This window comes from Lissotriton vulgaris, chromosome 6 (assembly GCF_964263255.1).
Source record: "Lissotriton vulgaris chromosome 6, aLisVul1.2, whole genome shotgun sequence".
In the NCBI taxonomy this organism is placed as follows: domain Eukaryota; kingdom Metazoa; phylum Chordata; class Amphibia; order Caudata; family Salamandridae; genus Lissotriton; species Lissotriton vulgaris.
Window position 1 is genome coordinate 770,965,444 of NC_141694.1, and position 15,177 is coordinate 770,980,620.

The 15,177-nt window shown below is 44.8% G+C and overlaps 1 protein-coding gene across 1 annotated transcript in view; it reads left to right on the top strand.

Annotated features, from left to right (window-relative positions):
* The window catches only part of ZUP1 (zinc finger containing ubiquitin peptidase 1), a 121,431-nt gene that overhangs the window by 66,302 nt on the left and 39,952 nt on the right, over window positions 1–15,177 (top strand). Inside the window, exons 5-6 of the mRNA XM_086926761.1 lie at window positions 6,326–6,514; window positions 10,600–10,765. Of these exons, the coding sequence (XP_086782887.1) occupies window positions 6,326–6,514; window positions 10,600–10,765 (355 nt within the window). The remainder of the gene's footprint in view (window positions 1–6,325; window positions 6,515–10,599; window positions 10,766–15,177) is intronic.

Genomic DNA, 15,177 nt, shown 5'->3' on the forward strand with positions numbered 1-15,177 from the left:
ACCGTAGTCCCGTCTGGGCTAGAGAGTTCCTTCACTACCTGCTGTTGGCGCATGGTTCGGAGCCTGTTTGCCAACAACCGGCCGCATCTATCCCCCCCCGTATAGTAGGCATGTTGCAGCCGCTGGGCTGCGTATTCTGCCCGGTCCATATCTAGTGCTGATAGGAGATGTCTGGTCAGTTTAAGTTGTTTCCATATTCTCGGAGCGCCTGTTCGTTGATGTATGCGCTCTAGCTCCCGCACCTTCTGTGTAAGTTCGTCCCGTTTGTTTTGTCTGTCTTTATTCTCTGCTGAGGAGAGGGCTATAAATTCCCCTTGAATCACCGCCTTTAAGGCCGCCCATTGTGTAGCCCGAGTTGTGTCGTCGTTGGCGTTGTGTAACTGATAGTCTTGGATAACGTCCTGAATGCGTTTCACAGCGTTTTTTCTATGCAAAAGAGTGCCCCGCAGTCCCCAGACCCTAGGGGGGATTGAGGTAGGTGGTAAAGCGAGGGTGGTGGTGACTGGCGCGTGGTCTGATAGTGAAAGCACCCTTATCTCCGTTGAGGTGGACCTAGCGCAAACTGGGCTTGTAGCCAAGAGGTGATCCAGTCTGGCATATGTTTTGTGTGCGTTAGAATAGTAAGAGTATTCTCTGTCGTGTGGGTGTATGCGGCGCCAGAGGTCGTGCAGATCAAGTTCTGTTAGTCGGTCTGTGCAGTTGGTGGAGAACGCACCAGTCTGAAGAGTACGTTGTGCTGACCTATCTAGTACAGTGTCAAACACCATGTTGAGGTCCCCCCCCTAGTATGATGTGTCTGTCCGCTGTGTCAGTGACGTCAGTGAGGGCTGAGTGCAGAAAGCGTTCCTGGCCGTTGTTAGGACTGTAGATGGACCCGATTGTAAATACTAGACCACCTAGGGCAAAGCGGTATACTAACAATCTCCCCTTTTGTTCTGCACATTTATGTAGGACCTCCCCTTTGAATGTCTGCGCCACTAAGATCGCTACCCCTGCTGTCTTGTTAGGGCCCAAAGAAAAGAGTTGGGTCGGGAACTTTCGGGAGCGGAGTCTGACAATCTCGAGCCACCAGGTGGGTTTCTTGTAGCAAACAAATGTCTGCTTGGGAGTTTTCTAGTAGGGACAAAATGGCACGTCCTTTGACAGGATTGTTTAGCCCTCGCACATTCAAGGTTAAGATCTTAAGGGTTGTAGGCGGCATGACGACCGTTGGAAACAGACCTGCTAATCCCCACACCCGGAGGGATGCTGGACGTTGATATGAAGCCTCGACTATTGTGAATAGGACGGAGCACTGGACAGCCCCCCCTCACTCTCACCCTTCCCCTTCCCCACCCTGGCCAACTCTCCCCACCCTCCTTCCCCCAATTTCTTGCCCCAACTTCAACCACTACCCCCTCCACCCCATCCCTACCCACCAGTCCCCCCCCCCCCAGAACAACCCCGCAAAAAACTGCTACTCATAGTCTTGGGCCTACCGGAACAGTGTTCAGGTCCGTAGAGTGTCAATGTAGTGGGTAACGTGGCAGCGGCTGACTCAGCGGCTCCCCCGCCCTTCCCCCCCCCCCTACAGAGCTATAGTATAGAAGCACATTCCCTTTTAACAATATCTTACAGTTTGGTTGCTGTGTTGTCCGCCGCCTCTCGTTCTTGAGCAGCTGTGGTGGGATCGGGCCTCGGGAGAGACCTGGGTGACCGCCGCCGTCGCACGGTCTGCCACCCATCTCCGGAGCGTCGTGTGGGCCCGTCCTGTGATCTACTTGGGGAGGCTTCTCTCGATCTGCCTTCCTCTGGCATTTCAATGCCCAGCAGCGCACAGGTGTCTCGGAGAGATCTAAGTTGATGCAGTGACCCCTTCCATTTGAAAATAAGGCGGAATGGGTGGCCCCAGGAATATGGCACTCCGTTGTCCCTTAGAAAGTTTGTGGCAACTCTGAAGGCCTTACGTTTCTGCAGGGTAATGGCTGAGAGATCTTTTGTGTACTTTAAACATTTTCTCTATCCCTATCCACTTCGGGAGAATAATTTTTTTGTTTTTCGGGCTAGAGCAAGGCAGGAATAAAAGAGGCCGAACATGGCTGAAGAGTGCTTCACGTTCTAGTCAACACGTCCGGCCGGGTCTTCCGTCCTGACCCTCTCTACACTTACCCGATTTCTTTCCAGTTTGCTTGGGCACTCGTTGGTGTTCCACTGTTGAACTCCACTTCCTGATTTCTTTTGCTTGTCTGGCTCCGCGGGGACCTTCATGCTGCTACTGGCATGCTGTTTGACGTTTCCTCATTGGCCTCCCCTTTTCTGCACATCAGCGTCTCGCCTGGCACCGCGGGGGCCTTCACGATCACTTCTGAAAGATACAAAGGTAAAAGACATAACCGTTCACAAAGAATCCATGCTCCTTAAGGCGGTAACATTTGATTTTGATTTGAATAGTAGGCAAAGTAATTACTCGATGTAGTCTGCACAGTGTATGGAGATTCTGCTTCCTTACTGACTTTGCTTGATGGATGTAAGAAAATCATAAATATAAAATTAGTCTCCTGATTAATTAAGGCGCTGATTTTTCGTTGTACCTTGGCCCTGCACATTTTTGGGTATTTTAAAATTTTTCTATATCCTTATCCATTCTGGAGAATGTTTTGGGGATTTTACCTGGTTCTAAAATGGATATGAATAAGTTGGGCTTTAATTGGATTCCACGCTGATCATCTTTTAGGTTATTTATACCATGTCATCTTTAACTATACTGTCCTGTTGTTCTAAATCGAAAATACCTAATGATTTACTCTTACTCATAGATGTATACCACGGATTCTGCTCTCTGATATCACACATACCTAAGCGGTAGAAGGATCTTTCACAGGTAGTTAAATCTAGTAGAATCCCACTAATTGTAAGTGTTATCTCCAGAATACATACACATGGTAATACTTATAACTGTCTCCACAACAGGAACCACATAAATAATTTTCTGTGGCCACTCGCAGATATTGGCCACAAGGCAGCCTTCTGCCCTCCTGGAGAGAAATGTGAACGACTCCGAAGTCTGCTGTAGAAAGAGGTGTCACATGTACCTGGCAAGAAACCACACTGAGTGGCACCCCAAACGGTGAGCTTCAAAGGGGAAGCTGCCTTTGAAGGGCAAATGGTGAACACATACAACAGTGGCTGCTCTTCTGTTTAGGTACACGGGTTGGCGTCGTGGACAGAGGGTAACCAGTTGCCAAACTTTTTTTCCGGAGGCATGTATCCTTCAGGTAGACTACCATGCTCCACACAGATAGACTGCTTATGCCATCTTGAAGTGGTCAGAATAGTGCACTCTGAGATAGATAGATGCCACACATCGCAGGAAGTACTCACTAGGCAGGAAGGGGCCCAGTAGCATATTGATTAGTGAATGCTCCCTCTCTTGATGTCACTTTCAACGCATTTATGACACCTCTGACACCACAAAGCTCAGATCACATCTGGACTGGAGAGAGGAGGGAATGAGGACTGCCCTTCTGGCAGGAGAGGCTGCACCAACTGCTGGACTGCTCCTGCTGATTCTGGGACTAGCAAAGAGGACTGTGCCTTTTGTACCTGGCTTGTGGAAAAAGGCGCTCCCAAGCACTGGGCAGAAGAGGTGAACTCCAAGAGTCACTTGGTTGGCTTCCTGTTAAAACACCAGGGCCATAAACGCTGAGGAAGGCTGTTCTGGTCAGTCAGTAACCACAACTGCCTGATCGCTACTGATTGCCGATGTGCTGCCCAGACGACCAAGTCCCGATGCTCACAAATTGCACCCTATGCTGCTGGGGATGGGAGAGTAGTCGGAGTGCAGTTTGGTCGCTAAAGACAGACTCTAGCCTTCAGCAAAGGGAACCCCTGGTTTCACTATGACCGGCCAGTAGTCCAGTGGCAACTGAACTTTTGCTGAACTAAAGAGGACTTCGAGGGAAATTGACCCCTGAACCCAAAGCTCTGCATTCTCAGCGTCTTGCATTACCTTAAGCATCTCTTAAATCTGGATTACTCCATTGAAGTCTATGGTGGTTCACCCATAGAGCCTGGAACTTGACTTGAGACTGCTTTGCCAAGTTAACTGTCCTTCTACTCCTTATTAGCCCCCCTGATCTTCTCCCTATCAGATTTGGTCTCCCAATGTAGGCCGTAGTAGTCAAACAACTCTTTAAAAAAAATTTAAAAAAATAAAAAGTTTTACAAAGATTTCAAACTTGCAGTTACCAATGTTTCTTCAGGTTTTTGAGTGAAAAGATTTGCAGATTTTTATGAAACATTTATCTCCGGAATCCTACGTTGGATTTTCTTGGTTTCGTTGTTTAAAATGAAAAAAATCATGAACCTAAAATATATTTTAATAAATTGGTATTGGATTTCTTTTGTGTTGCGTGACGTTCTTATTCTGTTGTTTTGGAACTTCTAAATGCTATACACGTTCCTTTGTTTACGCCTGACTGCTCAAAGCCAGAGCTACCAAGGGTTGGGCTAAGGTTTAACAAACAAGTCTGACCGGACCCAGATCGGTAATGTGAGTGTATCCCATGGTGAGGTCACACAACCATACCACAAAAAACATCACATTTCCTCATATCATGTGTACGCCTTTCAAGTCTATGCATGTGCAGGAGTAGACTTTTGCCATTGGATCTGTACCACATCCATAGATCAAAGAAGAGCTTAGAGGAATGTTTACAAGAACATTTTTATTCATCTTTTGTTTTTCTGCCTTGTAAAGGACTGGTGGTGCACTGATTTGATCATTGTATCGATTAATTTTAACAATCCCTCATAAAATACACCACTATCCAAACAAATGCATGTAGCACACCTCCCCATCCCATGTTGCCCTCCTAAGGTGTGTGCAGTACTTCGCCCAACAGATTAATTCCCTGAAATCCTATCACCAAGTTAACAATATTCTTAAAGGCACAGACAATTACTGTAAACTGAATTCTTGAATATGATTAGTTACTCCACTTTTTGACATTACCAGATTAACCAAGTAACTTTTTATATGATCTGCATATAGCAATATGTGATTCTCATGTTTGGAACCACTTAATATCTCTAAATGGCATTTCCCAGGGGCAGAGCTTGCTGCAGTCCACAATAGTGCTTCATTTCCAGGCTGAGTCTTTACCATTGCGGAGAAATAATTTATGGTATTTTTTATGGCTTTTTATATTGCATGGGACTTTTGCTTGTGGCATTCCTGAGGAAGGCGCTCCGACAAAACGTGCATTGAGGAAAACTGGTCAAGCCGCATCCGAGAATAACAATCGATGAAAAATTCTTAAGTGATGAGGACATGAGTCTGAATGTCATATGGAAATAAAATGTTGAAGTTACAATGTATTGTCAACATATTGTATCATTGAATTCATGTATAGAGAAGTCTAAAAATACCAAGTGAAGAACACATTGTGACGATAGTTCGCAGCAATTAGCCTGAGATGTATACAAATGTGTAAAAATATATGTAAGCAAAAAGTATGTGCGAGTAAAAGAAAGAATGGTGTATGTGGGTCTGTTGAATATTTTTAAAGATGTTTAGTATCTTTTAGTGGCACATGGCAAGTTTTGTATCCTATGGCAAAGTTATAATGACTACATCATGATTAATAAATTGATGTAATATAAAAGAATATGCAAATGAATGACAAAATAGATTTGAGTCACTATTGAGCCTTTAACACCTCCTCTAAATTGTAGATGTACAACAATAATTAGTAGATGTACAACAATAAGTTGAAAGGTCAGACGGGGTTTCTATTTTAGTGATTTAGCATTTATGCCCTGCCCCGTGGGCCTCCTCATTACTCAAGGGGTCGCTTTTCTTGTATAAAGTTTCCACAAAAGTGTACCATTACCCTACCTTATCCTACAGAAATCCCTGAATAGTCGAAGCCCTGGATGTATCATAGGATGTATCGGCTTATTCCCCCTTGACTCCACCTTGTTGAACCTGCTGTAGCTCACTCAAGTTTTGCATGCCCCACAACAAACTCCTATCCTGGTGTTTATAAGCTTAAATTCGATGCAAGAAAAGAATGACTTGGGATTCATTATTGCAGGAGAATAGTTATTAGACATTTCTTCTTTAAAAGAACGTGTCCTTTGTTGCTGCCTATCATAAATAGTAGATAAAAGAGCCGATAAATGGAGTGAACGTCATTTGGCAAGAAACATAATTATCTCTACAGTTATTTTTGTCTGGTGTAAATTTTATTTCTAGCCTTCAGTTCCAAAGCAATTTTTGCAGAGTATTTTTATTCTTCTTTCAAAGCAGATGCCTAACTACTTGTGTTTTTCAATGTTTCAGGAGTTCTTCAGGTACTTTCCAGGTATTACTTGAATTGTGGGCAAGATGTGAAACGTGTATGGCTGTGCTCACCATTAGATCACTTCTACAACTCTCTTGGTGATAAAGGATGGGGATGTGGCTACAGAAATTTCCAAATGCTGCTTTCGTCACTTCTAAAGAATGCTTTGTTTGAGGACTGCTTAAAAGGTATTAAGATAAATAGCTATCTGTGACAATGAAGTCTTCTGGACCCTGGGGATGAATCAATTATGTTTATTTGTTGTAAAGCAGTACCACCAAGACCCAATACAGTCACAGCTCTCACCTGGCTTCCACTGGTTAGAATTGAAAAGTGTGCAATAATCATTTAGGGACAATACAAAGGACTATAAGAGGTAGTAGAAGGGATGAGAGCAGATGGAGATGGAACCAACTAGATTGAATAGACTTCATACATAACACATTGCAGGGCATCTTCCCCCATGAACGAACAATTGGAAAGACTAACTAGGAATATAAGAATATATAACTGGTAACTACGTCTTTTTTGGTACAGTAGCTTTGGAAGACACTAGCAGAAATTTGTATGAAATACCGCTTCTAAAACTGAGTTCTGCACATCCACTCAGATCATCTGATATTCACAGCAGTAGTCTTGTAATCGCCGGTATCTGAGAAGATAGAGTGTTGTGCAGAGGTCTTGAATTTGCCAATTCTGCCTACTCCGTGTCTGACCATTGTCCAGTTTTACCACATACCTTGTCAGTTCATTTTCTGAGGTACAGAAAACAGAGATTACGTGTGTTGTAACTATACTGGGCTCTTGATTAGAACCAAATGTCAAACTTACCACTGGAAATTCTTATACCCATCAATAGGTTGTTTTGAGTTTATCACTTCATTTGATTTGCTACTTGACATTTTTCCACCTGAGCCCTGTCTACCTTCAACCCTGTCAGTCTTTTGAGCCATGCTTGTCTGAGTTTGATTCCAGCCTCCATACTCTTGACAGGTTGTGATGGAGATCCACCAGTGAGTCGTGGTGCAGAAGGCTCAGACCATCTCCAGTTTTTTCCCCCAGATGCCGTTTCCCTAAGCCAACTGCAAACAATTCTTGACCTGTTTATTATTCTTGCAAAGCTATTTTTTGCACAATACAGAACTGTTTTGAAGTGCTTTATGGATATTTCTTGAAAAATGGCTTTCATTTGGGCATGATTGTCTGTGATGAGCTCTCTGTAGAATGTCCTCATCACAAAATACATTTCTCAAATAAATCCATCAATGCTGTAGTTGTGGTCTATGATAGGACTTTGGCAACCTGCCATTTCCAGACCATAACGACCGCAGGACTAATTAGATTGTGGGCGCCACTATATTAACCGCTGTGTTTCTCTAGCGTTGGTCAGTGACAGTTACTGGAGAGAGCAGAGGGTTATGGGTCACTCTAGTTTCATCCCTTACAGCATGTGTGTGCTGGGTAGATTGGGCTCATGCTGGTGTCTGAAGGCAATTTAACTGTTGTATTGAGCTCAAGATCTGATATATTCCATATAGGTACTCTATATAGGCGCAGGTAACACTGCAACCTTTCACCTATATCCTTCTCCCACATTACATACATAACGGTTCATAGGGACTGACCTTTTACCTAGATACAACACTGCATTCAGAACACAGGTTTTTCCCTAGTTCGAGACTCCTACTGTATGCATGAGGCTTCTTGGAAGCACAGCAGGACTGACAGCAGGACGAACATCTCCTGTATAATATCTCTGTATAAAGTTCAGGCCCAACGTCATCCTTTAGGCTCACACAGTAACACAGCAAGGTAGGACCATTGGGGAGACCTGTGGGTATATATACATCAAATCTTGCTTTAGAAAGACAGAGGAGACCGTGACTTCCCGGCTGACACACTGACCAGAGGCGCTGAGGTTCCTGTCGCTTCATCTCGCAGTGGTCCAACATCCCTCGTGGGGTGTCCAACTCGAGACAAGGACGGGGTCCATATTACCTCATTCTCAGGTAATGAGGTTGACTAGATCTTAGAGGGATTCTTGGCATAACACCTACACAAATGCTAGGTACATTTAGTTAGGGAGGCATAGTAGGAGTACGCACTTTTTATCATGTATTTTATATACTTGTATATATTCATGATTACTGCAAAATGGTGGAACTGTACCATCCTTTTACTTTCATAGTACTGCTAATCATATAGCTCTGCTACTGTCTAATGGTTGTTTAAGTTCATCTATTCTACACTAGAATAACAATTGTTCAATAAATTCTTATTGACAAACGCCCTGTATGTTTATTCTGTGTATCTATGAGACCAACTAAGTGAGCACGAGTGACTGAGCGAAAAGGTGGAATATTGGTTCCATGATCCTGGGGGATCAGGGTTGTCATGTTCCGAGGTTGCCAGAAACTATTCTCTCCCGGATAAAAGGAGACTCTAGTGGCACTGTGAGCGAGCTGATACAGAGAGGCTAACATATCCAGTGGCGGTGCACGGAACCAGTCTGCCACCAATCACACAGTTTGTTATCCAAATGCTCAGATCCTGTATAGGATATATAGGAACTACACAACAGATCATAATTCCTGGCTAGCGGTTTATCATCGCCTGGCCCCTTATCCGATGTGGGTTGGTTCAAGTCCATTGGAGAAATTACAAAAGGGTATGCCAGCCGGCAGGGTGGTGTGGGCTCATGCCCATGTCTGAAGGCAGTGAACCATTTGTCTTAAGCTCAAGATCACAATGACTGGCGGTTCATTATCTGGCAGGTTACCTGGCGTACAGCCAGTTCATCTCATTCAGCACCATATTGTCAATTTCAAGATGCATTTCCACCAGGTAATGGTTCAGTCTGTCTTCCTCCTTTGCTGCACCCCTCTGGTGGACGTTTTTGCTACTCACGGGACTACCCAATTGAACCTGTTTTTCACCCTACAGTTTTTGCTATGAGGAGCCCTGGAAGGCTTCTTTCACCGGAGTTGGAACTTCTAGCTTCAGTACAAATTCCTGTCCATTAATCTGCATCCTGTGGTTCTGAGAAAACTCTATCAGTACCATAAGTAAGTGATCTTGATTACACTTCATGGCCACAGTGTGTCGTGCATTATTGCCTGTGACCAGGCATTATAGTCTGGACTCTAAAGCGTCCAGGGACAGACATTTTGACAAGCTGTCTCTGACAGAATTACTACTGTGCACGACAGCTTGGATGTTTATTCAAGAGTTAAGTTATCTGCAGGTAGAAGCTTCCATCAGAAGAGCAAGTTATTTACCTTTAGTTTCTGACAGCGAATCAATCTGCAGATTCCTCACCTAACTTATCTGCCTCCCATTCTAATGAGCGCTCCTGCGACTTATTTATTTAGTTTTAAAGAAAGTAGCCAAGCACTTGTCATATAACTAAAAGAAAAACGAAAAAGTAGTTTTTGCTTGATGGGTAATTAACAAGAGAACAAGGGCTAGTGTGCTGCTGGGGAAAGTAGATGACCATGAACCTCAGCTGGGGCACATGTAAACAGGTCATCGCCCATATTCCCTCTAGAAATATTTTTATCTAGTTCAACATTCTGAACAAGGTTTACTTTACTTACTCAGTCATTTGCACAGTCCCCACTTCGATTTGCAATATACTACCAACCAAATGTCTAAGAAGTTGGTACCTGGGAACTTGCAAGTGAGCTGCTGGCACGGGGACTCTAAGCTACCAGGGGTTTTATATCATCTCTTCCTACACATGGTGATCGTTTGAAATTACAGGTGGTAAAACTGATTGCTCTTCAAGTAATTCTGGCTTAAGATGTTGAGGAAACTGCTTTAATAGGTAAAGCTCCAGACACAGACCTTGCTCAATTGGAACTCTTTAGTCTACTTTATGACCTGGTAAATCACTTCCGAGATCCTCAGATTGGTATTGCGTGCTTAAACTAAGGGAGCTCAGTATAAAAATACAAGACCCAGTAATGACTGTGATAAAGATCAAGTTCTTAAACTGTTAGGATGAAAATAGACTTCAAGAACTTCATTAGTACATCATGATTGTATGTCTAGTTTGCATTATATGGACAAACCTAATGACATTTCAAAATTGTAAACATTAACCACATAAGCTTGTATTGCTTATGTTTGGAAGCATACTCTGTAAAATTGGTCTCACGATTTGCTATTGTAAGATAACTATACATTACTGAAAAAATATTTTGTGCACTTTTATTCGATTCGGTTTTTCCTTCACAGTATAATTTTAATGTGCCATACTTTTTCTGTTCAGGAATGCCAGTTCCTTGTATTACAAAAATTCAGTCAATGATTGAAAGTGCCTGGAAAGAAGGGTTTGATCCTAATGGGGCTTCACATTTTAATTACAAATTAAATGGCACAAAGGCCTGGATTGGTGCATGTGAAATCTATTCACTCCTGACGTTTCTTAACTTGAAGTAAGTCCAATATTTATGAGTAACGTTATTCTGTTTTATTGTCTGCCATCTTCAGTCCTATGGCCTTATATGTTCTGTTTTTGAAACCACCACATGAACTGATTTATCGTGTGTTTTGAAAATTGCTTATGCGAGTCTCCCTGCCAAGTGTATGTTGTGGAAGACATGGGAAGAGTTCATGATTACATTTGGGGCTCTTTTGTAATGTTCTATAGAATGGTGGGCTCTTCAGTTCTCTTTAAATGCGAAGGTTAATTGAAAATTGTGGTATTCTGTTCATAATCTGGAAGAGTTGGCTCTTGTCTGACATGTCTGTCTTCAAGATTACTGTTTTTGCAGCATATAAAGGGCTAATTTTCTCTGAAGTGGAATGCACAAGTTCAGTACATTTGTTTTGACTACCTACTGCAAACCACCCTTTGGCTCTGTTGCTCTGCAGTACTGTTCTTTAAGTGTGTTGTAGAGACCGCTTTCGCTTAATCACCCAACGTTTTTGTAAACCATATTACACAATGGCTTTTACCACTGTGTAGTTATAGTTAGGTCAGAGTTAGTGTAGGAAAGACATTTTTTGTTTTGCTGATAAATTTGAAGCCATTTGTCGAATGTGAATGAAATGTGCAAACGACAAGTGTATCCACTTTGGCTCCTACATAGAAAGTTTAGCACCAATCCTTCTAGCGGGGACTAGAAAGTGAGGGGGATAGGGTCTCAAAAGTGTGATTACCATTTTAATTCCCTTAGGAAAATTTGCTCTTGAATACTGAAAAAAGCGGCTGAGTGGAATCATACCACACTTGGATGTTTTTTTATTTCTAGTTAGTTCATGGTACTCTGTCACTGGGAAGCTTTTGACTCCAATGCCCTGCTTTACTGAAACACATAACAGTGGGGCTTTGCCAGAACAAATGCATAAACATTACTGCCTTTTACACACTATCACAAAACCACCTTTGTTGCTCTGCATTCTGGGTGCTCATTGTCATTTCTACTTGTCCATTGTGGAATCTTGTTAGCCTTTTGCTAAGTACTACTGGTTTCTCACTTTCCCATGGATGGCAAGATTTTCAGAATAAAATTGTTGCGGCTTGGTAGAAAGGGACGGTAGACTAGGTCGTGAAAGTGATGTTTTTATTGGATTTAGCACACGCCTTCTTCGAGTAAGCATTCTATAGTAGGGTATAGGTGATAGTGGTGGCTTGTCTTTGGATTCCCGGTCCCTTGATAAGGTCCTCCCTCGTCTCCTCCACTCCAGCGCTAGTCCGTCCGGACGTGGGAACGTAGAAACAAAACAAAAAGGTGACTTGGTGTAAGTATGGTGCGCTATCACATGATGAGGGGGTGGAGTGAGGGGTCACACAGTGAATAGCACTTCTAAATAGGTGAGGAAAGTGCTCAGGGAGGGAACACCCGGAAACGGGGACCCCTGGTTTTAAGTATCCGGTCTCTCCTTTTAACCCACCCAGCCCGTAAAATGCTTGCGTACCTGCGAGAGCAACGCTCCTCCTGGAGCGTGGCTGGGCGAATCACGAGACCCTTGGCCTCCTGGCTCCCTGTCGTCTCGCGACCACGCTGCCTCCTCTCCTTTGCTCGATACCATCCGGTTCACTCTGCTCTCGACTCAGTCTGCTTCGTCGACTCCTCTGGCGATGCCACACTCTGACTTCCGCCTTCTTCCTGTTCTTGTGGGCCGGGCATCCTCGTCGTTATAACTGTGGCTATGGTTTACCGACCAGTCTTCCCAGTTTAAGGGACAGTGTCTATTTTCTTCGTCTTTGCCATACACTTGTATGTCTGCGCAATTCCACTCATCCTGCTGTCCAGAAAGAAGAGGGGAAACAGTGGTTGTCTCATTCCCCCAGTTCTCTGGTCGTTCTGCTCCCTGCTTGGCCGGGCTCCCCTCAATGCAAAAATATAATCTTCAGCATAGTTTTTAGGTTTCATATATCTGAACAATGTTTTCAAAACTGCTATTGGACTACTGTAATGCCCTTTACCTAAATGTGAATTAGTTTTCTTTAAATAAGCTCTAGAGTATCCAACATGCTGCAGCTCAACTTGTCCTAGGTCTGCCAAAACCCTTCTCTGTCAGGGAGGGCTTGAGAACTCTCCATTGGTTACTAGTGAGGAAGCGGATGTCCTTCAAAGCCCTGTGTATGGTTCAAAAGGCTCTACATCAGCAAGGTTCCTGTTATCTTAGATCCACTCTCAACTGGTGGGTTCCCACTAGGTCTCGGCAGGACAGCATAAGGTTATGATTCCCAGGTCCCAGAAAGTTAGATGCGGGAACGTGTTTTAACAGTGGTGGTTGCTCGGTTGTGGAATTCCCTCCCGGAATACATTAGGAGCCTTAACTCGCAGCATATTTTTCGTAGGCAGGTGAAAACATTGCTTTTGGTTATTGGAAAGTTGTTTGTGTTATTATTTTACTCTGGTTAGGCCCTCCCCCCCCCCCCCCCCCCCTTTATGGTGCCTCTACCTTTTCAGCGCTTTAATGCCTCCGAGTTTTAGGTGCTTTTTACAAAGGCAAAACAAAAGTGAAATTTCTGCAACATTCACTGATGAATTAAAGTAACCTAAACTATATCCATTAGACTTTTGTATGCAGAGTAAGAACATAGGCTCCCCGGTACTGGCACCCGCCCCGAACATCGACTTCGTTCCCACACGCTATCTCAATAGCGCGCACTTGCTTGCTTGAAACTGAACTCAGACAAGATGGAAATCCTCATCCTGGGATCATCGCCCTCCGCCTGGGACGACTCCTGGTGGCCTCCTGCCCTGGGCACCACTCCCATACCAATGGACCACGCACGCAACCTGGGCTTCATCCTGGACTCCTCCCTCTCGATGACCAGACAAGTCAACGCCGTCTCATCATCATGCTTCAACACCCTGCGCATGCTCCGCAAGATCTTAAGATGGATCCCCACCGAAACCAGGAAGACGATCACCCAGGCACTCGTCACCAGCCGGCTAGACTACGGAAACACCCTCTACGCCGGAACCACAGCCAAACTTCAGAAGAGACTCCAGCGCATCCGGAACGCCTCCGCACGACTCGTCCTGGACATCCCCCGACACAGCCACTTCTCCAGCCAACTGAGAGACCTGCACTGGCTCCCCGTCAGCAAGAGGATCATGTTCAGACTCCTCACCCACGCAGACAAAGCCGTCCACGACCTGGGCCCCAAGTACCTCAACAACCGTCTGACCTTCTACGCGCCCACCCGCCAGCTACGATCGGCCAGCCTCGCCCTTGCCGCCGTACCACGCATCCGCAAAGCCACCGCCGGGGGAAGATCCTTCTCCTACCTGGCAGCCAAGACATGGAACTCCCTCCCGACCCACCTCCGGCTGACCCAGGATCATCTCTCCTTCAGGAAGCTCCTCAAGACTTGGCTCTTCGAGCAGTAATCGGACCTCTCCCCACCAGCGCCTTGAGACCCTCCGGGTGAGTACCGCGCTATACAAATGCCGATGATTGATGCCTTTTGAGTTCCTATCCTTTGCCTAAGGGCCGGCTGCTACATTCACTATCAAGGGGGCGGACGTTAATTTCCCATGATGGGCCCTTGAGGACTTGCCACCCACCCAGACAGTCCCTGCGCGGTTGCCCGCTCCCCCACCGCTTGTGACCCACGTGCGGATCTGCATCTCCTGCCTGTTTTAGAACCACCCTAAGTTTGGTGGGTGCGCTTCTGCAACCCCTCTACCCACTAGCTGAAGCATCCATTTGGGGGTCAGAATCCGAGTGCTTTGTCCGGGCACCGGACTGCAGAACATCCCACATCCTCTTTCTAGACCTGTGCCATCCATGTGGCAGAAGACATCCTCTGCAAATATGGATTCCTCCGGTGTCCCCTCAGAAACAAGCTGACAATGCTCTTATTGTACCTATCAACGTGTCCTATGTGGACAAGTTCTTGCAGGAAATAAGGTCTGAAATAAAATCAGATGTCAAGACTTGCATGCACAAGCTCAAATGTGAGGTCACTGAAATAGTGTGGGGCATAGACGACATGGAACGTACTGTTGATGCATGCTCGGAGGAACAAAAAACACTGGTACTGAGTCTCTGCTTTGGAGGAGCAGCAGATTGAACTGAAATTGAAACAGGAAGACTTAGAGAATATGAGGAACAACATTCGCATTATTTATTCATTTATTTATTTATTTATTTATTATTACAATTTGTAGAGCGCATGCGTATGCCCGTGGGCGTCTTTGCGCTAAGATTACAGTTAGGATCTCTGAGGGTGGCCGCATAATGCTAAAAGGACTCATTACTGGTTAAACAACCACGTCTTCAGCAGTTTCCGAAACTGGCGAAGGGATTGACTCGATCTAATTGTTAATGGAAGCGAGTTCCAGAGTCTGGCTGCTGTCACCGTGAAGCGCTTGTCTCCCCA